The 13,468-nt window shown below is 34.5% G+C and overlaps 1 protein-coding gene across 6 annotated transcripts in view; it reads right to left on the reverse strand.

Moving 5' to 3' along the window:
• Window positions 1-231: 231 nt before the first annotated feature.
• RyR (Ryanodine receptor) overlaps window positions 232-13,468 on the reverse strand; it is a 130,121-nt gene continuing 116,884 nt past the window's right edge. For 3 of the 6 annotated variants that reach the window (XM_072306110.1, XM_019045586.2, XM_019045584.2), the window contains 13 exons: window positions 13,168-13,329; window positions 12,323-12,346; window positions 10,898-11,024; window positions 10,219-10,338; window positions 9,239-9,511; window positions 8,332-8,462; window positions 7,251-7,409; window positions 6,353-6,413; window positions 5,275-5,421; window positions 4,172-4,303; window positions 3,352-3,508; window positions 1,672-1,837; window positions 232-530 (listed from right to left, as the gene is read on the reverse strand). In XM_072306110.1, the coding sequence (XP_072162211.1) occupies window positions 371-530; window positions 1,672-1,837; window positions 3,352-3,508; window positions 4,172-4,303; window positions 5,275-5,421; window positions 6,353-6,413; window positions 7,251-7,409; window positions 8,332-8,462; window positions 9,239-9,511; window positions 10,219-10,338; window positions 10,898-11,024; window positions 12,323-12,346; window positions 13,168-13,329 (1,819 nt within the window). In that variant the 3' untranslated portion in view covers window positions 232-370. The remainder of the gene's footprint in view (window positions 531-1,671; window positions 1,838-3,351; window positions 3,509-4,171; window positions 4,304-5,274; window positions 5,422-6,352; window positions 6,414-7,250; window positions 7,410-8,331; window positions 8,463-9,238; window positions 9,512-10,218; window positions 10,339-10,897; window positions 11,025-12,322; window positions 12,347-13,167; window positions 13,330-13,468) is intronic. The other 3 variants (XM_072306112.1, XM_072306111.1, XM_072306113.1) reach the window with 1 other exon arrangement.

Genomic DNA, 13,468 nt, shown 5'->3' on the forward strand with positions numbered 1-13,468 from the left:
ACTCCATAACTAAGGTACGCTTCTTTGCGATTTTACTGTCCATACGGTGCGTTGAATGGCTGCAGCGAAACGACCAAAAAGATAATTCTACTGATATTAAGGGGTTTATTTGGTCTTTGTTGAGTAATCAAAATGCATCTGATAAAAAATAGATGATACTTACAGTCTTAGCCGTAGCTTTCAAAAATTGCGGACCAGAGCATTTCCCAACGTAAGTTCATGGAAGCAAAATAATTTTCAAGTAATTTTTTATTCAATTAATTTAAGTAATTAACAAAATTGTGATTCAAAACTGATGTTGCAGTGATTATGAGGTTACAGTAACAGTTATTGACATTAGGTTAAGGGAAGGAAATGGACAAAAGAGAGCTCAACCTCCTCCACCACCCAACTCTTCTTCATACTGTTTGCGGAAGCAGTCTCCAACCGGGAAGAAGTCCCAGCATCGTTGTTGGTACATGTTCCAAACATATGTTTCTTGACCAGTGTATTCTGTGTCGGGTTTGTTGATCAAATGCATGAGGAAGAACCTGAAATCGGTCAAGACCAAATTAGAGACAGAATCCTCCTCTAGTGTTTTGGAAGAAGAAAAGAAAACTTGAGGGAAACGCATCACTCAACCATAGTATGAAAATAAATCTTAAGTTTTACCCCTTAATCTACACCAATGAACAGAACCTTCCAAAGCCGAGAAACAAGTGTTTTTGACCGTTTTTGATTCGCGGTTATTTGCCAATCACGCAAACCAGCCAGCTCGTGGAGCTTCTTTTAGACCAAAACATTGGACTCAGCAGGTGATTTCTTACAAACTGCCTTGGTTTCAGTCCAATCGGAGAACTTTCGATTTTGACTCCGAAATTTTAGTCCACATGGAAAAAAAAAAATGCTGATTCAACAATTCAATTGCTAAAAACAGTGAGTGCAATGTTTCAACGCAGATTTTACAACAAAAAAATGCTACTTTAACCACCCCCGTGGTTAAATTAGTTTACAATGTGTTTAAAGTAGCATTTTTTTGTTCTAAAATCTGCGTTGAAACATTGCACTCACTGTGTTTAGCAATTGAATTGTTGAATCAGCAATTTTTTTTCTCCGTACATTTATCTAACCCCTGTCGATTTTTCTCAATTTTGAAAGGAAAAAAAATTTCGAGATTACTGTCGATTCCTACTTAGTTTGAGGTGTAGAATTGATTCTGCTTAGTCCAGAGAGTATTAGGAACTTCCTTGGATGAGAAACGTCACTTTTTGACCGTTTTCGATGATTCACCAGCAGACAACAAATTGAGACAGTTACATTTACTGTAACTGCTGAGGGTTTAGATTTCAGTTAAAGTGACCTCGTTTGAGCAGAGGATTTGAAACAAATTCCTCATGAGAAGTGGTCTAGTCTGCATTTTTTTCTCTCACACTGGATGACTCGTGACTGAGCTGGTATCGACTACCCAAATTTACAAGAAAACATAGTGGTTGTTCGGGGAAAGCACTCCTCAGTTAATATTCTTAATTTGATCCAAGCTTTCACATCAAATTAATTGCAAAAGGTTGGGTTCAAAGTTTGGGTACAGAAATCTTTTAGAAAGTCCCAGTCAGCTAAAAAAATTAAGGTTTGCACAGCTTTTCATTTACTGAACTCTTCTCTGAAGAATTTTTTCTCTGTTTTAAAACTTACATGTAATTGGCTAAGTTGTGTTCCTGTTGAACATGAGTATCAAACCCATGAGGAACGGTATCAAAGAAATCTTTTCCTATGCCACAAATAAAACAGTTGGATTCCATGTCATCTTTTACACTCTCAAGTTGATCTCTCAACTCTCCAAAAGCATCGATGATCAAACCTGAAACAATCGGCAGAAAAGTCAAACTGCTTGTCAGACTAAAAAAGAATCAAAAAAATTGACAATCAAAATCGAAGGATAAAATATGTGTGAAAAGGACCCCTCATGGAAAACCATGAGATTCGGCGCTCGCTATATTTTGTCATTACTATGCAGAGCATTTCATAATCAAGTATCGACTTGGAATATCTTCTGAACGAATTCGAAAATCGAAAAGCGCCAAAACGCTCTCTGTAGGGCCCAAAAGTGAAAATATGCGGAAAAGATGTCCCCTCAAAAATATTACACACATGTTTTGGCGTCTTTTGATATTTGAATTTGTTCAAAAGTTACTTGAGGTGGATACTTACTTCCTTTTAAAACAACCTCTATAATGCTCTTTACAACCCTCTGAGCATGATGGGGTTTTAAAATCAAACCTTGTACGGGCTATAATTTAGAAGAAATATGGGCGGAAAAGAGGAATATTTCAGCAAAAAAAAAAAAACAAACGTTTTCCTGATCTCCTGAAAACAAAAGGCTCTGCACACCCAATACAGCGGCAGTTCCATGCCTCCAAAAGATAATGGTGAATGGTGGCCCCTCTTTTTTCAAAATTAGCATATTAAAAATTAGATCACTTAAAAACTTGCTACACTCAAGACAAGAGACATTAAATAACATCATACCAAAAATAACAAAATTCAGCCCTTAAAATCCACTGGAATCCCTTGGTTTCCCATACTGTGTCATTTACTTATTGAGTAGATTCTGTATAATTTGTTAAAGAAGAAAGAATTAAACACCTTTCTATCCTCCTGAATTCAATTTTTTTTTAATGATAATATCGATGGCCAAAATGCAAAACCATTTATTTCCGTTGCAATGTTTCAAAATTTCCGTTCCTGTTTGATTTATTTGGGGAGAAACAAGCCAACTTTGCAGCTTGAAATTTACACTGAATACTCTGCTAATAGAAAAGAAATATCAAAGTTTTCAAGAAATTACGTTGACTGGTTTTCAAAAATAAAAAAATAAAGCATGACAGAAAGTCTAAACGTTGCAAATGGAGATACTTGGTTTTGCACTTTGATCATCAATATGCTACATAGCAACTTTGTCTCCGCTAGCATTTTCTTCACTCCCACTGATTGAAAAAGAAATATTGAAAGTTGAAGGCCGCATTATGAAATTTAAGTGTATCTGATTCTAGATTTAGTGACTGTTAGTAAGATTATAGAAGAACTATATCTTGATTCAGCGATTCCAAGCGTGCGGATAAATCCGTGCCGCGCAGACCTTCCCTATACCAGCACGAACCGTATACAGACTAAAACCTTATGGGAAAACACTTCCCTATTTTAACTCGTCCATATGCATGATGTCACAGAATGACAGTAGCAGCACGGAAAGCAGCAAAGCGGACGGATCTCGCATGTAGAGCACCCGGGAGCTCTGCTTTTGATGATAAAATCTAACATAAAATGAAAGGTTAACAACAGGAAAGAAATAAAATCCAGTTTTAAATTACTAACCCTGGATGATGGCCAAAAGGATGACAATAACAAAGAAGAAGAAAGTAATATCGAACATTATCCGATAGACTTCATAGTCATCACCATCTGGTGGCTCGATTTCATCACCAATACCACCACCAGCACGCACACCCTTATATAAATGGAACACAAAACACTGAAAAAAATACAGAATAAATAAGACACAATCAGGTTGGTAATTATTTTAAAATTTTGAGGAAGAGAGAGTTAAAAATGTTAGAACTAAATTATTTAAAAAATTCCCAGATTTTTTGTTCGTTTTTGGGTACAACTGAATACGTAACAGGACTGTGCACTTAATTTGAGATTGGCATGTTGTTGATTGAGGAATCTTTTCTTTGAAGAGGTTCTTTGAGAGGTCTTTTCTTTTTGTTGAAAAGGTTTCTTTTCTTTGGCATTGTACTGGATAAAAAGTACAAGAATATGAAACATTAAATAGGTAACGAGTTGGTTTATGGCAATAACATGGAGGTGCTGCGTTTGAATTTTGCTTGTCTGAATTCCCCTACTTTACTGACTTTCTGGGGCTCGTTAAAAAAATATAAAAATGCATGTTCCCCAGGATCATCAACACTATTTCCATGCAAAAAGAATTAATGTTGCAACCTGAACATTAGTTCTACAAAGGAGGCTCCTATTGTAAGTCCATAATGTGTTCTGATGAAGTTCACATCTTAAAACAATTAAGTAGTGACTTTAATGGGATTAAAGAGGAAATTGTTACAGGCGCCTTTCATGAAGCATAGTAAGCAAAATTTGAAAAAGTGTATAGAGCAAAATATCAGGAAAAATTCCTCACCGTTAACATATTATGACACTTCATGTCAACATTATCATCCTCTTCTTGAACATAGAATTTTCGGAAGAAGTTAAATGCTATTACAGTATAAATATATACAATGATTGTCAACAGCATGACAGTCAAGACAAGCTGCAAAAAAAAAAAAAAAAATCAGATTGAATTAATTGACCTTTATTACCTGCATTCTATTTACAATTTAAAATTGAAAGGGCTATGTTGTTGACCAATGACGTTTTTCTTTTACCACATGTCCACACTGAAAGTCCTAAATCATGTATTTCAGTTTAAGATGTTGTTAGACTTCCTGATATACTTCATTTTTAAAATGGGAAATTGTCAATTCTTAAAGACTTCTGTGATTTTTCTTTTCCGTGCAAAATATATTCTGTGAAAGCTTTAAGAGATGATGTTGATTTTTTCTCCTTAAAAAAGTAGAGTGTAAGAGCATAATAAGAACGAACATTGTTAAACACCACAAATGAGATGCATGGTTTGGTAATTTTACCAGCGATATGTTTCTTTCTTCAAGTATAAGTTTCAGGATATGATACTCTGAGTATGCAGGTATATTTACACATATTTGTAGTAAAATTTCTTAAATTACTTGTTTCACATTACTCAAATTTTCATATCACAGGAGGTAAATTTACTTACTTTTTGTTCTTAAGAATTACTGAGGCTATAAAAATGATGCGAACAGTTTTCCTTAACTTTTGCCATCTTAATACATAATTTTGATACATTTTAACTCCCCAATTGTTGACAGGATTGCTGCCTAATTTTTGTACTTCTTTCTACATCCTCCTCATGACAGATATTTTTTCGTTATTGATCTTTGCTCTGATATTTTCCCTTAGTTTCTGCGTGATTTTCTTTTAAAACTTAGATTCATGAGTGGAAACTTCAAAACAGATCAGCACAGACATGTTTAAAGCCCTATGAATTAGAATTAGAGGACATGAGGCCCCAGCTGCCAGTAGAGCTCGTATGCCTGGTGTTTCAGAGCAAACAACAGGCCTCAACATGTAATGAAGGGCAGAAAAAGGATGAGATGAGATGTAACACAGAAATCTTTAGAGCCTTAGGGAAAATTAATGTACCTGTTTGCCATTATGGGTGACAGACTGTAAAATGGTTCTCAAGGTTTTGAAACCAACAGCAACGTCCAATAAATGAGCAGCGAAGAAAAAATTGTTAAAATTGCCTAGAATTGAAAAAGTGAAGTACCATAAACTGTACAAGAAAGCCTGAAAAATAGAAACAGAGGAATAATGACATTTTAGTGATTTACAACAGTAATTAAATGAGAGTGAACGGACAGTGAAAAAAAGGAAAAATCAATAAGATGTAAAATGGACATTACATGTGAACGTACGATTACAGTATTGTATTAATTAGGAGTAAACAATACTTTCAGACAAATAAAGGTACTTTTAAAAATGAAATTTCTATTCAAATCGATGCTAAGACTGTAGAAATGCGTATCTCGGTTAGTGACATTGCGTGGTTCCTGTCATACTTTATTTTCTACGTTGAAAACTTCCTGATGTCTTTTTTTGAAAACTTTGGTGATTTTTCCACTCTAGGTAAAGAGTATTCTGTGAAACTTTCAAGCCATGATGTTGGTTTAGTCTGCAAAAAATAAAATAAGGGCAAAGATTTTGAAACACTGCAATCGAGATACGCATTTTTGCAGTTTCACCATTGATATGCATAGGATGCTAAAACAGTCCCTTTTCATTAACTAGTGTGCGTTGCGACTCTCAGTCACTGCTCTGAGCGATCCTAACAGAGTTTTTTCTGCAAATCACATCCGTTTGTCTTGTGGTGCTTATCATGCATTCATGAATTCTACAATCTTGCAATGAGTGAAATTTTTAATGACTCAATTAAACTGACCAAACAGTTACTCGACCTCCATTAGATTTGCATGGAGTTGATGAGAGGTCTTGCCAAAACCATCTATTTCCACCAAGGGCAGAAGCAGTAATGTAACTATTAATTAAATGACCCCATTCAATATGGTATTTTATCTGCCTTGAGGAATTTTTGCCTTAAAGTGGCAGGTGAAAAAATCTATTCCTGGGGCCTCATTGCAGATTATCAAGGTTTAGATAGATGCAGGACTAGGAGGATCTTTCAAATTAGTTAACGGTGCATTATAAGGATAATACATACATTATCAGTTATTGTGACGCCAGCTTTCCAAATTTGGTACCTCCAATCAATATTCAAAATACTGAAAAACAAACATTAAAATGTAATAAGGCTTCAGAAGTTTTTTCAATGGCAAATATTTAACATAGATATTGAATACGTTGTTAGGATAGGAGAGGAAAAGCGAAGAGTGAGTTTTGAGACAAATGTTTTTATATCTTCTTTTCACAGCACTTTATCCCTGAACGCACATATAAAAAGTGCATGGTGAGTGCAATTTGGCCACCACTATTTGATCTAATGCCAACACCATCACTGCCCTCAAAAGGCAGCTTTTACTTTTGAGCTTTTTATCCTTTGCTGACTGCTCAGGAATGGATATTTTTTATCTTCCCTGCCGCTTAAACCTCAGAGAGCTCCAACCCGAAAGGTGACAATAGGGCTCCATTTTGGTCATCCAGTTTTCTACACTCCATACCAGTGAATAGACTGGGGTCCCTCCACTTACATCACAAATTGCCAACCAATTGCTGATTCTGTTGGCACGCTTGAGGACAAACAAGAGGAACCCTGCTGGTGTTTATTATCATCCACTCTCTCTTCAAACACTTTGCTCTGTTGCCCTACCCCAAAAAACGAGTTGGGGAGATAATCACCGGAGAATCCTTGATGAGACTTTGTTGCCTTTATTGAACCGTTGATGACCACATTCTTAAATTCTGCAAAAAATTACTGATAAGTCTTTTGAGGGTATGAAATTCTCATGGAAACCGTTTGCAAAAATGAAATGGTTAAGGACTCGACATTTCCACAATCAAACTTTGAACGCATTAGTCGTCAATTATAATTGTGGATTCGGCGTAAAGTATTATGCAACCGAGGACTTGGAGAGAACTTGAGATTTAGAAATAAAACCTACAAGTAAACGATGCCGGAGCCCTCTTCGTTTTCTTGTGAACTGAAAGAAGTCTTCTCCATGCCAAGCAGGTTACTGATTGAATCAAAGTCGTACGTTTCACTATACTTTTGTCTGACTTTTTTCTTAGCAAATTTGTCCCAATAATTTACAGGAAATGACCTGGAAAGCGAAATGAAATGTTTAGATACTGACATTTGAAAAGAGACACTGTAAATCTCAAAAAGAGTAACTGATACACTGAAACAAGTACTTAACACTGAGGCTCTGTTATTCTCAAATAAAAGACATGTAAAATATCAACAGTAAAAAAAGAATTAAGCTCCGTATTCAGTGCGTTTAGACTTTTCGATCATACTTTTTTCCCATGGATACTGCTGTAATAAGATTGGTTTGATTTATGAACTAAATTAAATTCTTATTAAAGGATACATCTTAAGTTTAAAGACTTGTAGTACAAACATTTGAGCAATTTTTTGTGATTTATAAACAATTTTACGAACATAGGTGCTACACATTCTTATAAAATAATGAATCAATGGCACCAATTTTTTTAAAAATTCATTTTCTGCAAGCACGGAGCGGATTGAAATAAGCTCCAAGGAACTTTTTCAGATTTTTTTAAACCTTAAATGGTAAAGAAACTTCGTTTTAAAAATGCCAAAAAGATGCAACCCACTGAATACCCATTTGAAACGATATTTTGAAATGAGGGAGAATGTCAATCAGTCTTGGTCTGGTTAGCAGCAAGCCCATTCATTGTACAACTTATTCATAGAGATTATGTAAACCAGACAACTTTTTTTATCAACCAGCAAAATTCTAACATCTTCACTTTATTTGATTAGTTTAGAATCGTTATTATTCTAGAATAAAGAGTTCACAAGAAAAATGCAAAATATTTACGACTCTTTAGCCAAGAAACATGCTCCTTCAACGATACTGAAATGATATATGGTTGCAGAACTAGACAATGTCTGAAAAAATTATCTGCTGATAATTGTAGTTTATTGTAGTGCTGATGATTGAGTTTAATTGTAGAGGTTATAACAAATCTCGATGATTAAAAATGATTGAATCATACTTGGCAGAGATAACTAGCTTGTCCCAATGCGACTTGATGTCATCATCACTTGGTTGTTCAGCAATAAATAAACCGTCAAACTCAAGTCTTCGAGCAATTTCTTTCTCTCTTTTGAAGATGGCGAGAGGCACCTACAAAATTAAAAAACAATAATTATATACTGAATGAAAAAAAAAAGTTTTAGAGATACTTTAATTCCAAGAACTGACTGGAAAAAAAAATTAGTTTCATCTACCTGAAGAAATTAGTTAACTCTAAAACAGGAATCATGGCTATTCCTTGATAAATATGGCAAGTGCAAGCATGAACGGAGCTGAATTTGATCTATGGCTACCCATACAGCAGGGATGCAAATTGATTTAGGACGCAATTTTCTGCAATATGCTGGGTTTTCAAAAAAAGGTCAGTACAATGCGCTGATCTTTTGTTGAGTTTTTGGATGTGTGTTAAAATCACATTATTTCACAAGAGTTGAAAATCTGAAAACCTTCAAACAGAAAAAAAAACCCTCTCAGCCTCCACAATTTTTAGGGCACTTTCACAATTTGCTGTGTACATAAGATTACTTTCCTTCAAATTTTTGGAGGCAGTCTTCACATTGCTGTCCACATAAGACTGCACACTTCACCATTTTCTTAGCATCCCCTTGGTACATTATACAGTTTCCTTTGCCAAAAGAAATGAGTTCAGTAGTTTTCCTAAAAATAAATAACACGTGTAATGGTTTTCTTCTCAAAAATGCCTCTTGCCTTCACATTTTCCCCCTTTTCAGGCGCCTTTACATTTCTCCCGCAAACAGGCACATTCTGCAGCCCTGGAGCAAAATATCATAATTGAGGGAGGAAAAATCAACTAGAAAATTCATGGTATTTAATAATGCATGAAGTAGACGCTGTCAGTCTGATACCTTGAGATGGTAGTATGCAATGAGCATGGCTAAAGAGACTAAGGAATGGAGGAAAGCAGCAAAACGTAGAATATGGTACATGTAAAAGAAATCCTCGTCAACATGGACAATCTCCAACGGCTCTTCTTCATCCTCTCCACTCCCTCCACTACCGCCCCCATCCTCACCAGAGCCTGCATCCAGACCAACCGAGCCTAAAAGGTCCTCACCAGATAGACCGCCAAAATCATCACCACTTCCGCCATCTTCCTCTTCTCCACCAATTACTGTTACCTACAGTTCAAAAAATAAATTAAAAAACAGGAATATAAAGGAAAACAAAACAAAATGAGTAACTAAGGCTAATATACTGCATAAATTGCCTGGAACGTTTCTGGATACTTTCAACTTCTTCACCAACCAGAAAAATGAAAATAAAATAAAATGTTCACAAAAATCATAGACCTTGATGGTCTGGTTTTTCATTTGGGTTATATCTTACTTTTATTTTCTGGGTCGAAGAGGGTGTTGTGACCATAGGGAAATATCCTCGGCAGATCGTGTAAAATTTAGCATTATGCAAATTTTTGGAACTTTTAATACATGTGGTCTTACGGCACACTTTGTTCGGAGTCTATGAAAAACAATGAGCTAAATCTGAGGTGGCTTGGATTTGACAGTTCCCTAGCATAAAGTGATTTTGTAAAATATGAAGACAGGGGTTATGAAGGCTGTGAGTTTATTTTACCAAGCAGGTCCAAGTCAGAATTGTTTCCTTCATATCATTTAATATTTCTGCGATAAGAATCACTTGTAAATCATTATATCCATTGGCCATTTTGTATTTATTACTCTTATAATTGCATTTCTAATGCAACACTAAATTAACATATGTAATTTCTAATGTATCAATGCAACACTAAATTAATATATGTATTTTATAATGTATCACTATATTCAACACATTGATTGTATCAGAAAAGTTGAGAGGAAAATAATACCTTGTAAAAGAGAAGAATGAAGTTGATGCAAAATGCAAGAACAAGAGCAGCATATTTCAGATTGTAGAAATTTCTGGCTAAGAAACTCAAGGCACGGTGGGTGTATCCATTAAAATCAATCTACGAAAATGAACAAAAATTAATTCCAAGGGGATGAATATTATAAGAGGCACCATTTTGCGATTTGACTTGTTTTTTTTGGCAATTAAACTGTTTTGAGGTTATTAAAATCTTGCATTAGAGAATTATATTATAAAATGAAATGGTTGTTAGCAAGGGTATCCTTTTGGGCCAAAAAAATAGCTAGACAAATTTTTAGAAAAAGATGAGATGGAATGTAAATGAACATTTCAGAAAATTAGCCTACCATAAAAAATTATTAGAGTATATCTAAAAAAACTGAGAGAATTTAAAATAGAATACATTTCTGCCGCATCTTTAATTAAGATACTGAAGTAATTTCACGAACTTCAATGCAGGGTTTGATTGACAACTTAATTTACAGGTTTTTACTGAAGTTTATGATATTTTTTTCAAAATTCTCAAAAATTGCATAAAAAAGATAAAATATTAAACGATGCACATTTTTTATCTTCTCCTGTAAAATTTGACTTTCAGGATATTTTAAATTTTAATTGACTTTATCATATTTTTTATCAATTAATAAGTTTGAACTCACCTGTGAGACTGCTGAAGGCTCTGAAACAGTTTCTTGTTTCCCTTCAGCTTCAACTGCCGCCATTACTGCTTGATGCTGAGCTGCTACTTCTGCAACAAGAGCTGCTTCTTTTTTGGCCGCTCCACCACTAAATGGAAAAAAAAAGAATTTAAAAGGAACATTCTCAAGAAATTGTAATTGTAACTCAAGGAATTGTAACTTTCAACAGATACGTCACAGCTCGTAAAATGAGACTGCGCAAAGCCCACAACAATTCTCATTAATTTCTCCTCTTTCAAAATCCAGACAGAAAGGTCTCCTAGCTTTTTCTGGTAAACCGTGAATGCTGGAGAGAATCAATCATATATCTGGATTTTCTATACTATCAGTTTAAATTTGAGCCCTTATTTTCCAAAATTGGACAGAGTGAACCCCGTAGAAAAGCAATTTTCACTAAGCATTTTTCGACATTGCCCTTGAATTTGATATTCCCAAACTGCTTTCAAATTTATGACAATCTTCTGAGTTTGCGTAAGGATACAAAATATATTGTAGTATGAGGGTCATCTAAAGAATGAGTTTTAATCTCACAGGCTGAAGAATCCCAGTAATAATTACAATCATTAGAAACAAACCCAAGTCCATTGTCCATTGTTTAGTGAGTAGTTCATTTTTCACCCAACAGTAGGAGTACAGTGAGAATTTCTATTTCATTGCTAATAAATCATGAGAGCAAGACAAAGTCACAGTTTCTTAATTCTTATGCATTGCAGGCCAAGAATTAGTTTTCAACCAATATTTTTGTCTCTAGCAATTTAGATTCCATTTTAACCGAGTTCAACTGGATGAGAGATGTGCTGTATTCATTCAGTTACAAAAATACTGTCTTAAGATTACTTTTCAAAACCATTACGAGAGAAATTTCATCAAAATGCACTGAACATTTACATATTTACAAAGAAAATTGCAGTTGTCAGAATCAGAAGTTAATCTGTACTTATGAGCGAGTTACATGACAAAATATTTACATGAATTTATGATTGTTTGCATGAGAGTATGAATATGATGGTAATGAACCTTAAGACATGATCTCCATGAAATACACCTGGTTAAGACAGTCAGCATACTCAGAAAATATACTTGGTGGCTTCAAGATTTGAAAAAATTCTGTCAAAAAATTTACAACTTTAAATGACATTAGTATGAAACGAGGGAAAGTGAGGAACTTTTTCTTCCTTTCCACAAGAAAAGAGAACCAAGATATTGAAATTTTTGCTGTAATCTACACAAGTTGGCAAGTCGAGATAAATTCAATTGTTTCATATCTTAATGCATTAAAAAAGGATGAACTGACAATGCACTTGCATTTCTCTTTTCGAGCAATATTCATCGACAACAGAAACGATGCAAAGACAAATTCATTCAGAGTTCTACATAATAAGGTACCTATCTTCTGTAGAATGGTCCCATCTGTAAAATAAAATTGAAGCATAGGAAAATATAAATTTATGGGCTTTATCCTTGCATTTTAAATAACTATCTCCAAGAGGATAATGAACAGAAAACATTAAAAAAATAAAAGAAAAGATAAGTTTGACGGAAAGTTCAATCTTTAAATAATGTCAACATTATTTCAATGAGAGGATTATCCCAGACCTCTTAGGTGTTTCCAAAAGCAATGAGAGAACGATCACAAATGCTGACACTGGATCAGCAAATTAATGATTAGAGAATGTCCAATATTCACTCTGATAAATTAAAGATTGTGATTACATTAACAGATCGGAAGAGGTGCGGTTTGAGTGAATCAACTTAAATGTCATATTGTTCATTAGACTTTGATACTAAAAGAAGCAAACATTGTCAAACATAGAGGCAAACGCTGTATTGTTGTCGAATGTACTATGTATAAGGACAATTGTTGTCATTGAGGTTAACGTTGTGTACGTTGTTAAATAAATTTTCATGTAAAAAAGTATTTTCTGGACATGGATGGAGTTCTTTTAATTTACACTAATCCAATTTTTTGGCACATATTTAGAAAATATACGCTTGGATTAGTGAAACGCATATTGCTCTTAAGACTAGGTAAAGACTGATATAAAACCTTCAATAAATGTTTAGCTCTTAGCTTAACTTTCTTTAATTCATGGAAAATTCTTTATCTTCAATTTATTATTACATAAAACTGGAAATTGAATTTTGGGGTGAAACTTAGATATGTTAAATTAAATTCTAAATAATATAATTCAATAAATTATTTGATATAAGAGTTAAAAAAAGAATCTTACCCTAAGAATTCTGTGAGCGTTAAGGCACCCTCTGCCCTAAGTCCTTCATCGGAATCAGACTTGGAATGGGAATCACCGCTTTCACCGGTAGGCGAGTCACCACCTTCCTCAGTGCCTAACTGTGCGCTCATTGGAGTGCCTTCATGACCACTAGGTTTTATGCTAAAATAGAAAAAAAGTGTAGAAAAAAAAAATACAGTCAAATATTCTTTAAAAGATGTCCACAAATAATATCAGGGTCCTAGGGGGAAAGAGGGAAGTCTAATGGGTATAGCCAGGCTAAATCTGGTGTCTGACTGAG

The sequence above is a fragment of the Bemisia tabaci genome, chromosome 1 (genome assembly GCF_918797505.1).
Source record: "Bemisia tabaci chromosome 1, PGI_BMITA_v3".
Classification (NCBI taxonomy): Eukaryota; Metazoa; Arthropoda; class Insecta; order Hemiptera; family Aleyrodidae; genus Bemisia; species Bemisia tabaci.